Here is a 23,979-nt window from a genome sequence, read left to right on the forward strand (position 1 = left end):
TTATTGGGGAACAGTGTGTACTTCCAGGCCTTTTTTCCAAGTCAAGTTTTCCTTTCAATCTTAGTTGTGGAAGGTGCCGTTCAGCTTCGAGTTGTCCTTTCAGTCTTAGCTGTGGAGGGCGCAGCTCAGCTCCAGGTCCAATTGCCATTTCTAGTTGCAGCCCACCATCCCTTGCGGGAGTCGAACCAGCAAAGTTGTGGTTGAGAGGACATGCTCCAACCAATTGAGCCGTCCGGGAGCTCAGCGGCATCTCAGGTTGGCGTGTTCAATCTTAGTTCCAGGGGGCGCTGCCCACCATCCCTTGCGGGACTCGAGGAGTTGAACCAGCAACCTTGTGGTTGAGAGCCCACTGGCCCATGTGGGAATCGAACTGGCAGCCTTCGGAGTTAGAAGCACGGAGCTCTAACCGCCTGAGCCACTGGGCCGGCCCTGAAATAATTTTTTTATTACCTTAGAGACACTTACTGGAAATTATAGTTTAAATGTGTAGCCATAGTAATTATTATGACGATATTTCAAGATAGTTTGTTCAGCAGATATTTATTGAGAACCTACCGTGTACTAGACATTCTGTTCTTAAAAGGACTAATTGATGAGCTCAATCTAGATGAATAAACCAGCGATTATAACACACTTTGACAAGTACTGGCATAGAGGTGTATGAAAAGAGAAAACAGTTGTAACAGAGGTTAGCCCAGTTTGCCGTGTTACCTAACTCAGACTAGAGGTGATTAGAGAAGGCATTTTAAAGCATGTGATGCTTGAGTAGAGTCTTGAAAGGAGATTATTACATAGCTTAATAAGGGTATTTAAGCAAAGGAAATCATAGCCTCTGTAAACACACAGAGATGTCACAGAATGTGGCACTTTCAGGGAGCTGCAAATAGCTTGACATGGCAAGAGTACACGCTGACTGGTACAGGGTGGTGATATCTGAGACCAGAGAGACAGAAAAAATCAAGATTGTGAAGCGTTTTATATGATGTGCTAAAAAAAGAGTACTTTTTCCTAAAAGTAATGGGGAATCATTGGTGAATTTTGGTCGGGGAGAGCTATCAAGTTATTAGCAAAGATTATACTGTAGTGTGGAGGATGGAATTGAAGAGGGAAATAGGATTAGAAGCAGGAAGACTGGTTAGGTTACTGTGGTAACCAGATCAGAATGATCCACGTCCAGTATATTGACACTAGAGAGGAAAGAATAAAATTTGAGAAATAGTTAGAAAGTGGGATTATTTGCACTTGGTGAGGGAGAAGGAGAGAGTCTTAAAGACGTGATTTGGACAAGGGGTGGATGGTTGTGCTGGTCACAAAATCAGTACAGGGTTGTAACAGCTGGTTTTAGGGGTGGAAGGTGTTGATATTTGTGTCTGAGGTACCTGTGAAGACTAATAGGCATATCTGTTAGCAAGTTACATATGTGGATCTAAGCTTGGGACACATCACCATGTAGGTGATCCAGGGACGGCATTAGAATGGAAAACAGATGAAGCTAAAAATGGAATCCCGTCATGTATCCACATGTAAGTATGAGGAATATGGGAAGAGGTCACAAAGCAAGAATAGTAAAAGCAAGTTTAGGATACAAGGTGTCGAGGTTAAGGATGATGGAGTTATTTAGTATCACCCATACGAGGGATCAAGTAAGGTAAGGATGGGAAAGTGTTAGGTTGCTCAGTTAGGGATTTAATTGGAAACGTTATCAAGACCAGTGCTTTGCAAACCATAGCCATTTAATATTGTAAATTAATGCCTTTTATTTTTATAAGCTTGCTATTTAAACTGTGCTGTATGTATGAATTTCGCATCACCAGGGAGTTTGCTAGTAATGCAGACTCTGAGACCCCTAACTACTAACTACCCTGTTTCCCTGAAAATAAGACCTGGCCGGACAATCAGCTCTTATGCGTCTTTTGGAGCAAAAATTAATATAAGACTCGGTATATACTATATTAATTATATTATACCTGGTCTTACATTATAATAAAATAAGACCAGTTGTTATATTGATGTTTGCTCCAAAAGATGCATTAGAGCTGATGGTCTGGCTAAGTCTTATTTTGGGGGGAACACAGTAGGATTTTCCAAAAAGATTTCTATATATTTACAATACTGAAGTCTTTTACTGAGGATCACAGCTTTTCATTTGGAAGTTCTTATGAATGTTACTTTTATTGCCATAAAATGGTAATGTCTAATGTTCCAGAGAAAATCAACAAATGTTACTCCTTCATTCTTTGTGTGTTATGGCAAGGCCTAAAATGGGCTTATTAGGTGTTCCCCATTTTGATTAATATAATTAGCACTTTATAGTAAATTACTGGCACTAATTAAGAAAGTAGAACTCGTAGAGTGCTTTGAGAAACTTAAAGAACTACACATCAGTGTGTTACATAAAAAGAGAAATAAATATTTTAAGAAGCTTGCTTTTTAAAAGAAAGCATCATAAAAATGGTAGGTTTGGTTCTTTTTTTTGTCATTCTAAGTACACTTATAATCTCACTTTTGACTCATACTGCTTTTTCACTGTGTGCTTTAAAGTGAGAATGCCTTTCTATTCACAGGTCACAAGGTTAGGAAGATTGCTGGCTAGCTTTTTCCTTTGATTTTTTAAACAACTTGAATATGCTTCTTCCTGAACCATGAGTTCTGTGGAATGATTATCCCCCATCCCCCCAAACAGCGTTTTCCATATAGTGCATTTCTAGCTTAGTGTTCTTCTAATATTTGTTCTGTTTTTAAGAATTTACTTTTTTTAGAGCAACTTTAGGTTCACACCAAAGTTGAGGGGAAGGTACAGAGATTTCCCATCCCCCCACTGCTCCCACAATGCACAGCCTCCCCCATTATCAACGTCCCCACCAGAGTGGTACACTTACCACAGCCGCTGAACTTACATCGACACATCATCATCACCAAAGTCCACAGCTGACCTGAGGGCTCACTCTTGGTGCTGTACATTCTACAGGTTTGGACCAATGTATAATGACGTTATCCATCATGGTAGCATACAGAATATTTTCACTGCCCTAATAATCCTCTGTGCTCTGCCTATTCATCCCTTTCTCCAACCCCTGGCAACCACTGTTCTTTTTACTGTCTCCATAGTTTTGCCTTTTCTAAAATGTCATACAGTTGGGATCATATAGTATGTAGCCTTTGCAGATTGGCTTCTTTCACTTAATAATATACACTTAGGGTTTCTCCATATATTTTCATGGCTTGATAGCTCATTCCATTTTAGCACTGAATAATATTCCATTATCTGGATGAATCACAGTTATTTATCCATTCACTTACATCTTGGTTGCTTCCAGATTTTGGCAATTATGAATAAAGCTGCTGTCTTCTAAGTTTTTAACTGACTTGTAACTGTCCTTCTTAATAGGTGTAATGGAAGGACACTTGAGCTTATTTAACTCTCAGCAATACTACATACTTATTGATAGAAAGGAACATGTATCCAAATGTAATTGTTTAAACTTTTATAGATATGTTTGGTATCCAAATATAATTGTCTAAACTTTTATAGATACTATAAATACATTTTTTGAGTGCATGCAAAGCTAACTACTACTTTCTTAGAGGTATTTTACCCCTTGATATCGCAATTCTTTTCCCCTCCCCGCTTTGCCTTGATTTTACTAAAAGCTGTTTTCTCTGGTTGGCATTGTGTCTCCTGTTTCCATCACAGCCTTAGTTTTTTTCTGTTCTTTGGACTCTGCTTACCTTCTTCCAATCTTCCTGACAATTATTTCTTCCTTCACTGTATTCAGAGTACATACACTTTGTGAGGTGGTAAAACTCAACTTCTTTGCTTTTGAGTGTTGTTTCCAGGCCAGAGCTTCTCAAACTTGCCAGGTCCTAAGAATAATCTGCGGTTGTTAGTTCCAAATACATATTGGAATCTCAGGTTCCTCTCATGGAAATTCTGATTCATTAGATCTGGAGTAAGGCCTGAGATGAGTAACTCAAGTAATTCAATTCCTATGATCAGACAAGTTTAAGAAACACCATTTTAAACTGTGTACCATCTACCATTACTCTGATTCCCTTTATTTGACCTGTAGATACATACCGTCCTCTTAGAATTTCATAGAATCATTGGGGAAGGGGAACAGGACTTTATTGGGGAACAGTGTACTCCTAGGCTTTTTTTTTTCCCAAGTCAAGTTGTCCTTTCAGTCTTAGTTGTGGAGGGCGCAGGTCAGCTCCAGGTCCAGTTGCTGTTGTTAGTTTCAGGGGGCGCTACCCACCATCCCTTGCGGGAGTCGAGGTATCGAACTGGTAACCTTGTGGTTGAGAGGATGAGAAGATGCGCTCCAACCAACTGAGCCATCCGGGAGCTCAGAATTTCATAGAATCATAAACCAAGGCTCCTGGAGATAATCTTGTCTAACCTCTACATAGTGCAAATGTTGTTAAAAATCATGTTTGTATTGAAAATTACTCAGGAGCTGTCTCTTCATAAGGTTTCCAGTGGGCCCTCAACATCGTCTAGGAAGCTTTTTTCTTTGGTCAACTAGCTTGCCTGTCCTTCATGATAACTATTCAGACTTTATCTTTAGGCATCTTTTCTGCATTCCCTCCTATTACAATAGAGAAGATGTCCCACCTCCTCCTCAAAAGCTAATCCTGCTACTTGTGTTCTGGATTCCATTCCTCACCTTGCTTAGGGTTTTTTTTTTTTAATTGTCACAAAATATACAGAACATAAAATTTAATATTTAACTATTTTTAAGGGTGTAATTCATTGGCATTAAATACTTTCACAGTGTTGTACAGCCATCACTGCTATCCATTTCTAGAAGTTTTTCATCATCCCAAACAGAAACTCTGTTTATCTCGCCTTCACATATAAAGGGCAAATTATATTAAGTGAATTCCTACTTTATATGTTTATTTTTAATAAAAGCTTTTTCTTTCTTCCCAGAAGTAAATTTTTATTCTGAATTTGTGGTTTATCATTTTCGTACATCTGCTAATATTTTGCTAGGTATGTATGAACAGATAAACTATGTACAACTGTTTTGTGTGATTGAACACTTTATCAGTTGTGTATTGCATGTATCCTTCTGCAGATTGCTTTGGTTCAACATTACTTTTCAGAATTATGTTGATACTTGTAACCCTAGTTGGTTCATTTATTTTAACCACTATATTTCGTGTTTTGTTGTGTGACTGTATCACAGTTTATTTATTGTCCTGTTCTTGGGCATTCACGTTGTTTACAGTTTTGTAACATTGTGTCGCAGTGAGAATGTATATAGTCTATCCTGGAATGTATGTCCTGGGTACATCCCATATATTGTGAACATGTACGTCCTGGGATTTCTCTTTGCCTTTTTTTCCTGTCCTGGGGTTCCATGACTATTCTGTTGCCCAAATTGAGTGACTCAAGTGAGACGTCACATATCTAAAAGTCTTTCTTTTACCATTACATTTGATGAATACTTAGGTGTGGAATTCTAGGTTGGAGGTCATTTTTCTTCAGATTTATAAAGGCATTATTCCAGTGTCTTCATTTAAGCTTCTAGAATTGCTACTGAGAATTCCAATGTCATAATGATTCCTCATGCTTTTCAGGGGTCTTTTTTTTTTTTTTCTCTCTCTCTGGAAGCTTTCAAAATTTCTATGCTGCAAAATTTCAAGAAACTGAGGATAATGTGCTTTGAGATGTGTCTTTTTTTGTTGTTTTAAAATTTACTATAAAATATTTTAGATGTATGAAGAGGTATAAAGAATAACAACAAACACCAACAAGGTTCTTACTACCTGGCCCAAAAAATAAAACATCACCAGTGCAGTTGAAGACCACCCCACAACCCCCATGATTTTCTCAAGTCTCATTGGTGTCTTTTTATATTCACTCTGATGAGCATTTAGGCCTTTTCAATATGGAAATGCATGTCCTTCCGTTTGGGTACATTTTCTTATATAATTATTTTTGTTAATTTCCGTACCTCAGTTTTCACGGTTCTTTTTTCTGAAACTTTCATTGGTTGGGTATTAGGCCTCCTGATTGAACCTCTAATTTTCAAAGAAAAATAAAAGATGAACCTTTTATTTTTTCTTTGTCTTTTTGTTCTTTCTAGGAAGATTTAATTATTTTCTTTTCCCTCTATTTATTTCAGCTGTAATGTTTTGAATTCAGGAGCTTGTTCTTGTTTTGTGTGTGTGTGTGTGTGTGTGTGTGTGTTTTAAATAACTTCTTGTTTCATGGATGCAATATCTTTCACCTCTCTGAGATATTAAGCGTATTTGTTTTGAAATTTTCTTTTATTCGCTAAGTTGACTGTTTCATCAAGTTCCTTTTTGTTTGTTTTAATTTTCTGTTTATATTAGATGTTTTCTTCAGATGTTGGGTGATCTGTTTACATTGAAACATAAGTCAGTACAGTACAAACTGATGAGAAACTCTGAACATATAGGTGGAACTTACCGTTTGATGCTGGGTAGGGGATATCTGGCCACATCATTGTAAGGAAAGCCCCAAATGTCAACATTGAGATCATCTCTCTGGAGCTTCTAATTTCTACAGCTAAGAATCCACCACATTTTTGCCAGGAAAGTAGAGTAGATTATGTGCTGCTAGAATTCGTGGAACTGAATGGAAGTACATAGGGGATTTCATTTTTAAATAAATAAAACTTTACTTTAAATTTCTTGATTTCAGTATAATGGTTATTTTCCATACTTGCGCTTGGTATCTTTGTTTCTGTAGTTTCTTTGATTCACTTTCCCCACAAAATAGATAGGGATGGGGAGGGGACGGTAAGTGGAGGGATCTCTCTGACTTTGATGCAGGTTTTAAACTCATCTCCTTTAGTTTTAGTTCCATACTTTGTTCCCCACCTTCTTTGATACTTAGCCTTCACATGGTTCTGAGACACAAACTGGCTTTTTGTTTACTTATATTCTCTTTGAGCTTCTGAGATTTGTTGCCTTTCTATGTTACTCTCACTTGAGTGAGATTTTGATAAGGAAATAAATTCAGTCTGCTACGTTTAACTATCAGTCTTCTTCACCTTTTCACCTTTACCAGATTCTTCCCATGAGCCCTAAAACACCACACAAAAGAAGACTTAAATGAAAAGATGTACTGTGTTCTTAGATTAAGAAGAATCAAAACGACAATTTTCCCTAAATTATAAATTGAATACAATCTTAATAAAAATACCAATAGTTCCCCCCGCCTCGGGACAAACAAGCTGATTTTGAAGTTTATATGAAAAAATAAGCAGGCAAAAATAGCCAGGAAAACTTTGGCGAAAAAAATGCAATCATGGAGGAATGCCCTATCAGATATCAATACAGTCTAAAGATTTAATTATTAAATAAGTCTATACCAGTTTATGAACACGGTCCAGTGAAATGGAAAAGTCCAGAAATAGAGCCAAATAAATATAGGCATTTGATACATAAAAATGATAGCATCTCAGATCGTTGGTGGCAGAGAGAAGATAGTGTTGGCGTCAGGATACCTATCTCAAATTTACCATATCACTGTATACCAAGATGAATTCCAAATGGAATCAAAAGATTTAAATGTAGAAAGTAGAGACATAAATGTAATTGAAGAAAAATGAATGAATTCTCAGAACTTCGGAATGGGAAAGGTCTTTCTTACTATGACCAAAACAAAACAAAATAAAAATTACTGTAAACAAAGTCAATAGCCAGATTATGAAAAATTATTTACAATTCACATCACTGACAGAGGATTAACCTTCCTAAACTATGGAGCTCTAGAAATAGGTAATAGAAATACAATCTAAAAATAAGCAAGCATTGTGCATGGACAGTTCACAGAAAAAGAAATACAAATGGCCCTTTAATCCTCTTACATGAAAAGACATCCAACTTCATTCCTAAGAAAATGAAATTAAAACTACTAAGATGCCAGTTTTTACTTATCAAATTAGTAAAATCCAGAAGTTTGATGATGATTCAGAAGTTCCTATTAATGAGGTTGTGAGCAACACACCCTGTCTTACCTTACTGCTGGGAATGAAAGTTTATGGCAGCCTGTGGACGGCTGCTCAGTGTTTCCATCCGAACAATTCTCCCGTGATCCTCTTTCCTCCTCTACCAACCTTCTTTTCACAGCAGACTTCTTGAAAGGATTGCCTGCATTTGCTTTCCTCATTTCCTCATCTTTCTTCAGACCACATCGATTTGGTTTCTGCCTTCATAATTCCTCTGAAATGTCTCTTGATAAGGTCACCGATGAGCGTTTTTCATCTTCATCTTACTGGACGTCTCAGCAGCATTTTGATCAAGCTCTTTTTGAATTATTTTCTTACTTTGGCTTTCACGATACTGTGCTCTCTTGGTTTTCTCCTTGACCTCTCTGATGACTGGACAACTCCTTTGCATTCTCTTTTGTCAGCTTTTCTTCCCCTTTTGTGCTTTTTTTCAGAGTTGGAGCTTTCCAAGACCTCTGCTCTTTGAACTCTGTAAATTTTCTCTTGTCAAATCTCTTTTAAGGCTGAAGTTCCAATTAACTGGGATTTATATCCTCAGTCCAGACCACTTCTGATTTTAGACTCAGCTGCCTTCTTGCCATGATCCACATGGGTGTTTCACAGGTTTTTACTCATACATTTCTATTGCTGCTGTAACAAAGTTCCACACAGTGTCTTCAAACACAGACTTAGTTTCTTAACTGCTCTGAAGGCTCTGAAGGAGATTCCTGGGGTTGGTTGGTTGGTTTGGTTTGCCTTTTGAAGCTTCTAATGACCATCTGTATTTCCTGGCTTGTGGCCCCTTCCTCTATATGCGAAGGGCAGGACTCCAGTCTGTCCTTCTGATCATCACATTGCCCCTACTCTCTGCAATCACATATCCCCCTGCCTCCTCCTACAAGGACATCTGTGATTCCATTAGGGCCCTCTTGGCTAATCGAGAATAATCTCTCCATCTCAAAAGCTCTAGTTCATTCACAGCTGCGGAGTACTTTTGCTATATAACAGTCACAGGTTCCAGGGATTGGTACCTGTATATGTTTGGGTGCAATTATTCAGCCTACCACACGCGCTTCAGGCTCATCGTGTCCAAAACTGAAGATACCACCTCCTCTCCAAACTTGGTCCTCCTCCACTAGAAAGAGTGGTTTCTCCATCTGGTTGCAAAACGGGAACCTGGAAGACACCCTTGACATTCCTTTCCAGTCTCTCTCCAAGTCCAGCCACAACTCCTTTCTCAGGCTCTTTATCTTTTTTGTTTTCTGTGTTTAGCATCAATAGCTTTATTTAGACCCGGAAAGGATGAAGCTAAAAAGGATTTTAATACTTTTACATTTGTGCTCAGATTGTATCTCAGTATCACGTGGAAGAACACTGTACCCCCTTGATCAGGATCCTAATGTTCTCTTTCATAGGTTCTTACGCATTCCATTCTGAAGACTTGGCACAGTCTATAATTATATTTGTTTAGATTACTGTCTGCCTCTCCCTACTAGACTGTAAGCTTCTAGGGACCAAGAATGGGTATAGTTTGCTGTATCTGTGTTTAGGACAGTGCCTGGCATGTAGTGTACAGTAAACGCTTATGAAACGAATGGTACTGGCTTTCCTATAGTTTCTGTCCTTAATTAAGGTTATAGAAATCTACTCTTCTGTGATAAAACTCCTAGTATTTGAAGATTGTTGGGTCCTCACTTTAATCTTTTCAGGTTAAATACTTTTGAAATACTTTTAATTTCTTAATTCTTTCTCCAATTTGTATGGTTTTCAAGTTCACTGATCATCTTAATTGTTCTCTTAAGTGTACTCTAGTATAAACATTGTTTTTTTAAGCCCAAAGCAGGAGATAATGATCCAGATTATCTCCTGTGCAAAACAAGAGTGTTGCCTCCCTTAGTGCAAAGCATACAGGATACCTGCTAAACACCATTACAAAGAGATCTCACATATACCGGTGAGAACAGAATAAAAGCTTCTCTTTTGAGGATCGAGTCCAAAGGTAAGCAGCTGTGTTCTGTGGTATCATCCAGGATTCCACTTTTAAGTTTTGCTATGCCCTTTTTGCTTGGTCTTTTAAGTTTTGCCATGCCCTTTTTGCTTGGTTGAACCTGACTCTCAAAAGAGAGAGAGGAAGTGGAGAGCAGGGTGCTTACTTATAGACATGCTCTGGAAATTGTGTGTGTAACTCACGCTAACATCTCATTGGCCAGAACTTAGTCCTAGGCCACACTCAGCTGCCAAGGAGCCTAGCTCAGCTGTGTGCTCAGAAAGTTCTTTTACTGAAAAGAAGGGTAGAATAGATACTGGGGGATAATTTGTAGTTCGCTTGTTTGTCATTAGTGTCACATAGTTCATACCTGTTGAATTTCTGGGCATAAATGCTTCCATCTTAAATCCGTTAATTATTTAACCTGTTAATTATTTAAATGCAGCACAAGCATTAGCATTTATTAAAAATTCTTACTCAAGTGATAGGCATTTAATCAACTTTACTAATACCATTACCTTTTTTTTTTTTTGTCAGTTTAAGCTGATTACTTCATTTCTAGCCTCAGCAAATATAAACTTAATAATTCCCCTTTTCAGGTTTACTTTCTTTCTCTTTCCAAATAGGAAAGAATACTTTATAATTATTCATATCACATATTACTTACCCTAGGTATTTGTATTTTTAAGTTGTCTTCAAGTTCAGTTGAATTTAGTGAGTGGTTTTTAAATAAAAAATACCACTTAGAGTACTGTGATATACAACTATTAATTCATTCTCACTATGTGTGCAAAATTTAAAGTAATGTGAATTATTTCAAATTAGTAATGCATTAAGAGCTGTATAATTGCAAACCTAGCAGACCAAGTAAATTGAAAGTTACCACATGGCAGTGTGCTTCTTCAGGATTGGTCTATAGTTACGTGAGCTTTAAATTGTGATAAGTCTTTAGGATATTTCTCCCATAAAATGCCACCATCATGTATAGTTTGAAAGCTTTTTTAGGTAAAAGAATTTCTGATAATTGGGAATAGTTAGGGGAGGTGTTTGGGGGAAACTGATATTGCGCCTGAAAGCATACGATTCCTAGAACTGGTATTGAAGGTTAAATCTCTTTTAATCGTTTCATGGCTTAGAAAAGTTAGAATAATGCTTAGAAAAGCTCCCTTACTTCCCCATCCTTATCTCCGTATGCCATTACCGTCCTCTTTCCCAGTCTGCGTCGCTGGCTTTTTATAGCATGGTGATTGTACAATCGACTGGAAGGTAACTCAGGCACATATATGCAAGGTAATTCCGACCTGGGCTGTTACTGCTTAAAGGTCACCTAAGGTGATTTTAGGAGTCAGATTTGTAAGGAATTAAGAATTAAGTCCCTGCATTTTGAGAATAAGATCTAAAACTTTTTTTCTGTGTGTATGTGTATGGGTGGAGGTGATGTTAAATTGTCTATGGAAAAAAATAGTGGGTTGATTCTGAAAACACCACTAAGGAACTACTAGCACAGAACTGTGTAAGAAATACTAAGTAGCCATTTGTGTTTTCTATTGAGGTAAATAAAATAGGTGGCATTTAAAGCAGTAGCAATTGATTTTTTTTTAATGTTCAATAAAGGCCCACCTTATAAAGGTACAGTTATATGATGTTACGCTTTTCAATTTAATCTACATCTTAACTAAGGTAGAAAATGCTAGGTTACTGATTCAAGGTGGAAATCCTGGTTAGAATTCAACATTTTTAGTTTAGTCATCTTTATACACAGGATCTGTCTCTACTCTTTGGTAACATTCATTCTAAATTGGAAGTGGAAGTATGTGAATTGACTAAAGGATATCAGATTGTATTGAATCAATCAGTAGATTCCATTTGAATGCTGGGATTCTCCAGGCTACAAATTTGTCTAGAATGTGCCCTAAATTCACTTGAGAGTTGATATAGAGAAAATGTTTGTGTGTTTGCAAGTAACATTAGACGTCAGAAAAGGTAAAGATCATGAAGGGTGATCAGGAAGGCTTCCAGGAGAACAGAAGTCTTGAACCGATCTTTGAAAGATAAGATTTGGGTTGACAAAGAAAGAGGACATTCCAAGTAGGGCAGATTTAAGAGAAAAATCATTGCAGGTAGACATGTTGGGCATGAGTTGGGTAGAGAAAAAGATCAGTCTGCCTAGGGTGGAGGATCTTACATGGAAATAGTAATGGGAGGTTGATGAGGTTTGATAGCAGCCTGTTATCTGGCCTGATGTGAAGGCTTTCAAGCTGGGAGTACAAAATGAGTGTGGAGAATTCATCTGACCATAGTCTTTTTTTTTTTTTTTTTTTTTTTTTTGGCCTGCCCTACCAATTTCATTGTTTATTTACTGATTTACCTAAGTAAAGATCACGCTAAAGTGTTTACAAAGTTCAAAGATCATTATTCTCAGAGGAGTGTATCTTAATGTCTTCAATATTTCTTTGAGATGTTGGGATCATAGACTAACTTTCACCTTGAAATTTCTGTTTGTAGCACGTGGTATCAATGTATTTGTTGGTGTGCTAGGATGCTTTTCTGTAACTATTGATTTTATAGTTACAGGTATTGACCGTTGAGTTTTTTTTAGTGTGTTGAAAAAATAGCAACATTGGAAACAGTGCCCTATTCTAATTCTTTAATTACAGTGTACTTCAGTCCTTTCTCTCCCTTTCTTTGTATCTCAGGTCAACAGGACATACTGTTGTGGCACCTACCGAGCAGGTCCTATGCGGCAGATAAGTCTTGTTGGAGCAGTAGATGAAGAAGTTGGTGATTATTTCCCAGAGTTCCTTGATATGTTAGAGGAATCACCATTTCTAAAAGTGAGTGTTAATTCATATTATTAAATTTCTGAACATTCCTTAAGTGGACACTTTTCATTAAAAAGTATTAAGCTAATTTTGTCTGTTAAAATGAAATTTCATTCAATGTTTTGAATAGAAATGTTTAGAAAATTATTGGTACAAAGTACTTAATTTCAATTGTCTTTCGTATATACAAATTACTCTCTACTATAACATATGTGTTTTCATGCATACATACAAAATAAGCTTCCAAGAGCTTTCTTTTGGGTGGGAAGGTTAACTTGTAAATAGTCTCAAACTGTTTTTAATGGGACTCATTTGTCTGCTTGTAGATGACTTTGCCCTGGGGTACGCTTTCCAGCCTCCGACTCCAGTGTCGGTCCCAGAGTGATGACGGACCTATCATGTGGGTAAGGCCAGGCGAGCAGATGATCCCTACAGCAGATATGCCAAAGTCACCCTTCAAAAGACGACGGTAAACATTTATTTTTCTCAGATAAGCAGGGACACTTTTTTCAGTTGATTATAAAAATGATTGAGACCTGAGCACGCTTTGAGCGTCATTTGTCCAGGTGACTTGAAGAACTATCTTAAGTACATCTTCTAGTGGCCAGTTCTCAGTCCAGCCCACTCACAGTCATCAATGAGGCATCCTCCTCAAAACGAATTTAGTTTTTACTTCTTAAAACTGATGTCCTAACTGCCTGCAAGACAGAAGTCTAACTCCTTTGTGTGGTCTGGAAGCATCTTTCATAACCTGGCCCCAACAGTACCTCTTCTACATGCATCTGCTTCTGGTCCGCTCCAGTGCACGGCCATACCACCCTGAACGCGCCTGCTCATCTGGTCTGCTCCAGCCACACGGAATTCGGTTTGCAAACAATAGTCATCGACAGCCCTGTGCTTTGCAGTGTCCTTTATACTTGGAATGGACCCCCTCCTCTGTCTTCCTCTCTACCCGGCAAACTCTTAATAGATTGTCAGACCTTTACTTGGATGACTTGTTCTTTGTGAAGCTTTTCTTTGTTCGCTTAGATAATTAATTGGTCCCTTCTGTGGGCTCACACATTGTTCTGTTCATTAATGATCTGTTTACGCTAAATTTATTGATCTGTTTTTTACTAAATTTTGAGGTCTTTAAGGACAGACTGTTTTATTATTCTCTATTCATGACACATGATAGGTGATCAGTGTTTGCTGAGTGAAACCAATGTCTTCTCCACAATAATTCATATTGGGCTAATGTATTTTGTTTTTCAGACACTTAAAACACATGTAGATTTGCTCTAGTATTACAGAAAATCTCATTTAATGAGACTTGAAAATGATTTCTATTTGTTTTAGAGTATGGAAATAGCAACTGAAAATAAGTATCCAGTGAGTTTTAATGGACTGGTCTAGACCTTACCCTGAAGCTCAGAGGAGAATGATACCAGAGCTAAGTGTGGAATGACCTTAGGTACCTGAGATAATGCATGAAAAGTCCTTTGTGAAAACCTACTGTGAAAGCCAGGTGGTGGCCTGGTCAAACCTGGTAGACCAGAGCTCCTGTGCGTGCTGGGCCATAGCACTTCTTCCACAGCATGGTGGTGAATCTTGAAATTCTAAATTCTTAAGTACTCTGTACATTTTTGTTTTTGTTCTATTACCTTTCTAAATAGGAAATAACCATTGTTTGTTTCCTGATTATTATAATCTTAAAGAAAATCAGATAATAGGTAAAAAGGCAAAAAATAGCCATAATCCCACCCAATTTGAGCACATTGACCTTTCAAATTTTAGTCCATATGTATTTTATATGGTGTTTACTTTTTCCCCCTTAGGTTTATGTGTAGATTAAGATGCAGCCATATCATCATTTCTAATTGTCTATGTTGTTTTCACTGTATGGTTGTATCAAGATTTATTTAACCAATACTTTATTGTGCAAATTGTTTCTGATTTTTCAATATAAACTATTTTGACAAAGATGACAGGGGTGTACTAGAGCCAGTTTGTACTGGCTCACAAGCCCTTATCAGCCTCCCAGTTCCACACTGAGTGAGGGCACATTAGTAGCTTGAAGTTGGCCATAGATTGGGAGTATTTACACCATAACAGCAGCAAATCAACTACAAATCCGCCATTTCTCCCTGTAGCCAGTTGTTAAACATGGATAACACATCACCAATTGTAGGTGGCTTGGATAGCTGCTTGGCTGGGTGGTATGTGGAGGCACATCTTTGTGCATATATATATATATATATATATATATATGTATATATATGTTTATTAGTAGAAATTCCTAAAGGCTCAAAGTATATATACATTTCTCTTTCTTTCTTTTTTTTTTTTTTAAAGATTTTATTGGGGAAGGGGAACAGGACTTTATTGGGGAACAGCGTGGACTTCCAGGCCTTTTTTCCAAGTCAAGTTGTTGTCCTTCCAATCTTAGTTCTGGAGGGTGCCGTTCAGCTTCAAGTTGTTGTCCTTTCAGTCTTAGTTGTGGAGGGCGCAGCTCAGCTCCAGGTCCAGTTGCCATTGCTAGTTGCAGGGGGCGCAGCCCACCATCCCTTGCGGGAGTCGAACCGTTAACCTTGTAGTTGAGAGGATGCACTCCAACCAACTGAGCTACCCGAGAGCTCAGCGGCAGCTCAGCTCAAGTTGCCCTGTTCAGTCTTAGTTGCAGGGGGCGGAGCCCACCATTCCTTGCGGGACTCGAGGAGTTGAACCGTCAACCTTGTGGTTGAGAGCCCACTGGTCCTTGTGGGAATCGAACCGGCAGCCTTTGGAGTTGGGAGCATGGAGCTCTAACTGCCTAAGCCACTGGGCCGGTCCCTCTTTTTCTTTTTTAGTTAAAGTTTATTGGGGTGACAATCTTTAGTAAAGTTACATTAGTTTCAAGTGTACAATTCTGTAATACATCATCTCTATATCACATTGTGTGTTCACCACCCAGAGTCAGTTCTCCTTCCATCACCGTATATTTGACCCCTTTTACCCTCATCTACCACCTCCCCCCCATACATTTCTAATTTACTCCCAGAAAAATACCAATTTATTTTCCCACCCATATAGTAAGACAGTACCGTTTTCCCCACACCCTCCACTAATATTCTTTTTAACTTTGTTGATCTCATTGGACAAAAATGTCTCATTTTAATTTGCTTTTTTTGAGTAGTTTGTATTTCTTCTTTTGTGATTCCCTTTTACTTTTCTTTACCCACATTTCTATTGGGGTGTTTTTCATTTGTAAAAATTCCCCATATATTATGATTATTAACTTGTTATTTGTATGTTGCAAATTTTTCTCATTTTTTCTCTTTTAGCTTCAGTTTTTTCTTTTTTAAAAATATTTTTATTAAAAATATAGCTAACATACAATATTATATTAGTTTCAGGTGTACACCATAGTTAGTCAACACTTATGTACCTAAACAAGTGACTACCATGAAAAGTCCAGCAACCATCTGATACCATATCGCGCTGTCACAGTATTGTTGACTATTTCCTCATGCTGTGCATTACATTCCCATGACTTACTTGTTTTATATCTGGAAATTTGAGCCTCTTATTCTCTTTCACCTTCCCCCACTTTCTAACTTTTCAATTACAGTTGACATTCAGTATTATTTTATATTAATCTCACGTCTCTGTCTACCCACAGCATAGTGGTTAGACATTTATGTAATTTACGAAGTGATCTACATGACTAGTCTAGTACCCCCCTGGCACTGTGCAGAGTTATTACCATATATTCCCTGTGCTTTACTTTACGTCCCCGTGACTGTTATTGTAACTACCAATTTGTACTTATTTATTCTTTCACGTTTTTCACCCTGACCTCCAACTCCCCGCCCATCTATCACCCTGATAAATCTAGTACCCATCTGGTACCATACATAGTTATTACAATATTATTGACTAATTCTTATGCTATACCCTACATCCCCACGACTACTGTGTAACAACTTATTTGTACTTATTAAATCTTTCCCCTTTTCACCCACCCTCCTCACCCCCCTTCAGTTTTTTTCTTTACTTGCTGTTTTTTTCTTTACTCATAAAATGTTTGTTTCTATGTTATCAGGTCTGTCTTTTCCTCTGCAGTTTCTCTCAAGTGGCATGCATAGCAAGGCCTTCTCTCGTTCAGTATTATAAAATATTCACCTCCATTTTCTCCTAGTGCTCCTGTGATTTTAGTATTTACATATTTTATTTACTGTGTATTGATTTCAGTATGGAGGGAGAGATCTAACATTTTTTCCAAGTAGTTAGGCAGCTGTACCAACATCATTTACTTAATAATTTACTATTCCCACTAATCTGAGGTGCTATCCAATTTTATTTCTGTTGAGATTCAGTATTCTTAAGTGAGACATTCAAAAGCACTATGACTTTTCTACAGTGAATAAATCAGAACTTAAACACAAATGTTGTCTTTGTGTTAATGAGAACACCTTGTTGCTGAAAATGGTGATCTCAATGTGAGAAGCTAATTATCAAGGGCACTGCTACTGAAGATGATCATTGAATTTATGAACTCAAGTAAAATAAATACATGGCCTTTAAAAAATCAAATGGCATGGTAGGGTTTATAATGAAAAATCCTGGCCGCCTTTTCCTCCAGAGGCAAACACCTTTTCACCAGAAGCAAAACCATTTGGTTTTAATGCCTTGTTTTGTTTTAAGACTTAGACAGGAAGTATGTCAATTTCTTCACATAACAGATAGAGATTCCTTCTCTTCAACTGTCTCCAAATTTACCCTCGTCCTCTCCATGTCTGCTTTTTGTGAGCTATGCTTACAGTGTTGAGGTTAATTCATATTCTGCTTTAAAACCAAAATTAGGATTTATATGCTTTGTTGGTAGGTATGTTCTAAAATTTGAAAGCGAGTAAGTGGCAATACATGTAAGTTTACTGCAGACCCAATTAGTAGGCTAAAAATTTATATTCTAAGGTTCCAATGTTGTGTTATCATTCAAAGGAATAATATACAAAAGGATCGTTCCCATATTTCACCTAGATACTGAAAATCATGCCCACATTTCAGTTTCTTTCATATGTAGGTTGTGCTGATTTAAAAAAAAATTTTTCTTTTCCCTGAAGTTTCTGATTGCCCATTTTTGAGGGGAGACATAGACTTTTCTTGATCATATCTCTTAATATCGTCTGCTCTCTTTATTGCTTACGAAACATTACTTTCTTCTAGAATCACTGTATGACTTTGGCTATGACTTTTTGGGGGAGAGTGTTGGTAGTTACCTTGTGTTCTGTACTTTTATCATATCCTCAAGAACCCAGCATTTTAACCATACTCTGCTCTCACACATCCCTTTTTTATCTAGAAGTCTTTCGGAGCCCCGTGTTCTCCTGCTTCAATGTGAAAAGCTTATTTCACAGTTGTCAACCTAGGGATTGCCATTGAATACTTTTCTGCATTAACCTACGATTGTCTTCTTCCCAGGTTCCTTTCGTTCTCTTTCATGAGGACATTCTCAGGTAATAGTCTAAGAAAAGGAAGGTATTCTCAGTCATTACGTATGAAAATTTCTTTTTCTGTCATTAAATATGATTATTTAGTTGGAGTGCAAAGGATTCCCTTAGAATTTTTAGCACTGCCTCAGTGTCTTCTGGTCTTAACGTCAGTGTAATTTTTTCTTTTTTTGTACTTAACCTATTCTTTCCCCCCTCTCAAAAGCTTAATTTCACAATGATATGTCTTGATCTGGGTCTTTCATGCTTATTCTTATTTTTTTTTTCTTTTTGTTTTTTGGTAGGTCCCTTACATTTAAAAATTCATGTTTCTTTTCATTTCTGGGAATTTTTCTTGCTTAATTGCTTTGTAATCTCTTCATTTTCTCTATTTCTTTCTGAAACCACTATTGGTTGAATAGCAGATCTTCCAGTTTGATTATCCACATGATGGGGAAACTGACCTTAAAATGGTTCCCTGCCAGGTGGAACTGAGCTAAAATGGTGGCCCGAGTGGAGAGAGAAGTCCCCAGCCTAAGCCCCAGCCCACTTCCGCATAGCCTCCTCCAAGCCACACCTTCGAGCCAATCACCAGATGACACGTACCCCTTCCCCGACTCAATTAAGTCCCCAACCCATAAAAACCTGCTCAAAACCTTGCTAGGGGCTCAGTCTTTTGGGAAGGATCCTGCTGAGCCCGCCGGGGTAATAAAGCTGACTCCTAATTCTCTGAGTTCCATTTGGGTTCTTTCCAGTCTTGGATTCTGCAACACTCATACTTTCTATTTATCTTCTTCTTTTTGATTTTGGGACATTTCCTTGACTTTTGTCTTCTAACCTTTTTTTTGAATTCTTAAATTTCAGCGTTATTTTGGTCTTCTATTAAGCTGCTGTAGGCTATCTTCACATATCTGGTGATTCTTGGTTGATCCATTCTTACTTAGAAATAAAGCATGAGGCTCATTGAGTGGTCTACGTATCGTTCAGTGAGGCTTGTCAATAGGTGGTTTCACTGTAGAGTTAACAGGCATAGAACTGGGCATTAAAGATGTCCAAATGCCACAGGATTGTTACATAGTTCCATTTGTATGCTACGTTCTGTGTGTGTAGAGAACATGCAGGGCTTTTTGGTGAAAGTTTATCAGGATGCTTTTGGCTCCAAGCAACAAAAATCTCGATTCACACTGGTTCATCAAATAACATATTATTCTATGTATTGAAAGTCCAGTTGTTTCTAGGTACATGTGGTCAGTGACCCAGTGTTATCAAGGAACCCAGTGTTTCCCTTTTTTCTGCTGTCATTCGGTTTGCCTAGGCTTCGTACTCCCAAAGCCTTCCTTATGGTTGCTGGATGGCTATAGTGGTTCCAGGCATCACATCTGGATCTGGTTACATCTAATAGAAGAATGTCGCATCCTGCGTGACGAGAGTTGTGGGGAGTGAGGAGGGCTGCGCAGGGTTAAGAAAAGACAGTAGCCATGAAAAGAATTTAAGTGTGGGGGCCAAGGGACCCCTAGTCTCAAGGACTGGAATTGGCCTCGCATCAGCTTTTATTAGTTCAGTGGGGAAGTAAAGGAGATAAAGCTTGTCAATCTCAAGATTGGGGAATCCTATACACATAATAGGAAACCCATTTAAGTCAATCACCCTTGCCTGTAGACAGCTGGACCCTAAGTCTCAACTTCTCCAAGGGACAAAACCTATATACATATGAATAGATGGAGAACACCTCATTGAATCACTTCCCTTGCAGGTTTTGGTGAGGACTGCAGCCACAAAGGCAGAGGCTTTCCTTAGCCTGAGGAAGGTGGGGGGCTGTGCCCACCCCTGTGAACCTGGTGGGTTCTCCTCTTGGTCCCCACCTAACTGCAACTGCATCCAGCTTGAGTTGTTCTTTCCTTGAGGAATCTTACTCGTCACTGACTGTCCAGTCATCTTTCTGGGACCAAACTCAGGCATAAGTGCAAACACAAAGTTTTAGCCAAGTTCCTGAAAGGATCCGTCTTACAGATTCTCCTTTCTTTGGGGACAGGTAGAAGGAAACAAACGGTTAAGCTATTGCATGGCGACAGAAGAGACTGTCTTTCCTTTTACTTCGGAGCTGGGCAACTTCCCAGAAGTCTCCATAGCAGCTTTTGCCTCATACTGTTAGCCACAATCAGCTCGTGCTGTCCTCCATCAGTCACTGGCAGGGGGTGAACTTAGCACAGTTTATCAGGACTCACGAGGAGTTACTGCTGGAGCCTGTGAATGCGGTCACGTATGGGGGAGGAACAGAGCCTACTAAAAATCGGTGTTCTGTCGGGAAAATACAGATGAGTCATGGCTGCTGGGTGGGCCGCTCATAGTCTTCTTTATGGGGGTAAATGCCTGACTGTCCACATTTCTACCCACAGCGTGGCAGGTGACGGGTTTATTTGCAGAATTTCACTTTAATTCCCCCTTTCTCGGTCTTCCTTTATTTCTGTCTCATTATCACCATAGCAAGCCTTTTTTGGCTCTTCAGCTTCTCCAAGGTCTGTTGGGCAGGCCTGCTGCCTTTTCATCTGCCATTCCCTTCTTGTGTGTGAATTCTAGGCCTGTGGCTTTCTCTGCTCAATTTTATTAGTCCAAGATACTTTTAATCATTTTCCATCTTCTAGAAATTTGTCAATATTGTTCATTCAGTAATTTATTTCCTTTGTTATTTTTTATTCATTACTGTCATCTTTAGATTGTTATGTTTAGAAATTTTTGAGCACATAAAAAAGCACATGATAATATAATAAACACCCATATATTCAATATCAACAATTATCAATTCACAGCCAATTCTGTTTCGTTTATACCCACCATCCATTCCCCTGTCTACTCTCCCCCCACCCCTACCATGTTAATTTGAAGCTCTTTGCTTTCATTTTAAAGTTGAAGGAGATCATATAGATGTTCAGTTTGCCATCTTGAATTAAGTCTAGTAGAATGTTTTGAAAGTGAAAAATGTTTTGAGAGTTAAAAATGATTCAGGGTAAAGAAACATAGCCTTGAACTTTGAATTGTATTTTCTGTTGCTAAACAACTAAATTTTATATATTCAAAACTACATTTGAGCCAAATCAAAGGTATAGCTTCTATATTATCATTATAAACCAAGAGAGGAAGGTAATCATGTTGAGCCTTACACTATAGTATGTTAAATGCTAATGATCAAAGTCATTGAAACCTTCTCAGCTCTCATCTTATTTAGAATTTGGTATTTTAGCACTTTTTTTTTTTTTTTTTTGCCTATTACTGTTAATACTCTTTCCCTCTCCTTGACTTCACACCAAATCAATTCCAGATCAATGAATGAAATTAAAAATCTCCAGTACCTACCTCGGACTAGTGAACCCCGGGAAGTCCTCTTTGAAGACAGGACAAGAGCTCATGCCGATCACGTGGGTCAGGGGTTTGACTGGCAGAGTACGGCTGCTGTTGGGGTTTTGAAAGCTGTGCAGTTTGGCGAATGGTAAGTTAATGGCGTTCATCTGCAAGGTTGGTTAATGTTGTCGAAGAAAATGTGGACTCAGTTTAGAAGGCTGGGGACCAATGTTTTAAAAAATTGTGCTTAAGTACACATAAATTAAATGTTAAAATCTTACCTAGTTTTAAGTGTACAGTTTGGTAGAGTTAGGTATATTCACATCATTGTGGAACAGATTTCCAGAACTTTTCATCTTGCAAAACTGAAATTCTCTGCCCATAAACAATAACTCCCTTTTCTCCTCTCCCCCCAGCTCCTGCTTTTCGTCATTCTACTTTGTGGCTATAAATTTGACTATTTTAAATATCTCATATCAGTGGAATCATACAGGCGTTGTCTTTTGTGAATGGCTTATATCATTTTGCGTAATATCCTCAAGTTTCATAATATCCTCTTGGTTGCTCTAGTGCACCATGTGTCAGTTTCCTTCCTTTTTGAGGTTGAATAGAGTTCCATTATGTGTATATGCCATGTTTTGTTTATCCGTTCATCCGTCAATGGACACCTGGTTGCTTCCAGCTTTTGGCTGCTATGAACGAATATCTCTTCGTGTCTCTGTTTCCAATCTTGTGGACCATAATTGGAATGGCTGGATCATATGATACCCTGTTTCCCCGAACATAAGACGTAGCCAGACAATCAACTCTAATACGTCTTTTGGAGGAAAAATTAATGTAAGACTTGGTCTTATTTTACTATATGACTCGGTCTTATAGAACATAAGACCCGATATAATGTAATATGTAGTATAATTATAATATAATTAATATAATATAATATATAATATAATATAATATAATATAATATAATACCAGGTCTTACATTAATTTTTGCTCCAAAAGACGCTTTAGAGCTGATTGTCTGGCTAGGTCTTATTTTTGGGGAAACACGATAATTCTATTTTTCATTTTTGGAGGAACTGCTATACTGTTTTCCATAGTGGCTGCACTCTTTTACGTTCAGGTGGGGCCCAGTTTTAACAAAGCTCAGCACATTGAATTTAGCTTATTTAAAAATTTTTTTTGACTTTTCTTTTTCATATTTATGACTTCAGGGCGTTCAGTATTACTGTAGAGTTTGATTTGACCTTTGTAGGAGTAGAGTTCGATCATAGCTTGACAATAAGTATTTCAAGTTAAAGATCATTCAGCTTTTTTCCCCCTCTCTACTTTGAAAACTGGAAGGTGTGATACTTGTGTGACTGAGATGTGTTCTCTTCACTTGATTCCGCCCTGATAGTGACATTACAGGGTGGCATGGAGATGGTGGGGCACAGTGGTAAGAGGATTGCAAATGCAACTGTTCAGAATAAAACTGTTTTTAGTCATTGTTTTAGTTTTGTGACACCTAATCTTTTTTAAAACAGCTTTGTTAGTGTTTTGTTTATTTTTTAAAGTTGATTAAAGAAGCAAATGTATATTTTGTCCTTAGGAGCTGTGTATCTGTTTCTAAGCTAGTAGTAATATTTCCAGGAATAGGAAAACTGAAGTTTGTCTCCATTTTCCATTATGAGATGCTTGTTTCTAAAACGTAATTTTGTTAATCACAGGAGTGACCAACCTCGCATAACCAAAGACGTGATTTGTTTTCATGCTGAGGATTTTACTGATGTTGTACAGAGACTCCAGTTAGACCTCCATGAACCTCCAGTTTCCCAGGTAATGACTCTTGCTTTTTTATTACCCTTAGGGTGTGATATTGGAAATATGTGTCTTTACCCATTTTATTTGGCATTTTACCTTGTAGTCGTATACATGGGATAGTGAATTTAACTTTATTACTATTAAAGGCTGTCAAAAATCATTAAAGCAGAGCTTCCCAAGCAGAATGCTTAAGAGCCCTTCGATCTTGGGGAAGCCAGGGAAGCCTGGGATGGTCAGAGCCCAGACTGCCCAGTTCTGGCCACGAGAAGTCTCATGTACTGTGTGCCCTCACCTGCAAAAGGGGAAAGACTGAAGGAGCAGATAAATGTTGCCCTTCTGTGTGGCAGAGAATATTGCTATTTAACTGCACTTTGAAATACTTATTTAAATGATTCCTTAGCCCATCCTGACTTTAACCTGCCCTTTGTTACTAGAGGTAGTAAAATAGGAAAGATATTTGTCAGGCATTACAGGAAATTTAGGAAGTTGTATATCATTTAGTATTGCTAAGTTTTAATTAGGTCCTACTGTTTTCCTATGCTAATGATAATATTTTATTTGACTGAATTATTACATATTTTAAAGTCTCATGCAAATTTTTTCCTCTCTTC

At 37.9% G+C, this 23,979-nt stretch overlaps 1 protein-coding gene across 1 annotated transcript in view; it reads left to right on the top strand.

The window, feature by feature from the left end:
- RSBN1 (round spermatid basic protein 1) overlaps positions 1 to 23,979 on the top strand; it is a gene marked incomplete at its 5' end in the record, with an annotated part of 42,164 nt that overhangs the window by 13,574 nt on the left and 4,611 nt on the right. Inside the window, 4 exons of the mRNA XM_081026027.1 lie at positions 12,651 to 12,788; positions 13,103 to 13,245; positions 21,543 to 21,710; positions 23,275 to 23,383. Of these exons, the coding sequence (XP_080882153.1) occupies positions 12,651 to 12,788; positions 13,103 to 13,245; positions 21,543 to 21,710; positions 23,275 to 23,383 (558 nt within the window). The remainder of the gene's footprint in view (positions 1 to 12,650; positions 12,789 to 13,102; positions 13,246 to 21,542; positions 21,711 to 23,274; positions 23,384 to 23,979) is intronic.

Source organism: Rhinolophus hipposideros (genome assembly GCF_964194185.1).
Source record: "Rhinolophus hipposideros genome assembly, chromosome: 19".
Lineage (NCBI taxonomy): Eukaryota > Metazoa > Chordata > Mammalia > Chiroptera > Rhinolophidae > Rhinolophus > Rhinolophus hipposideros.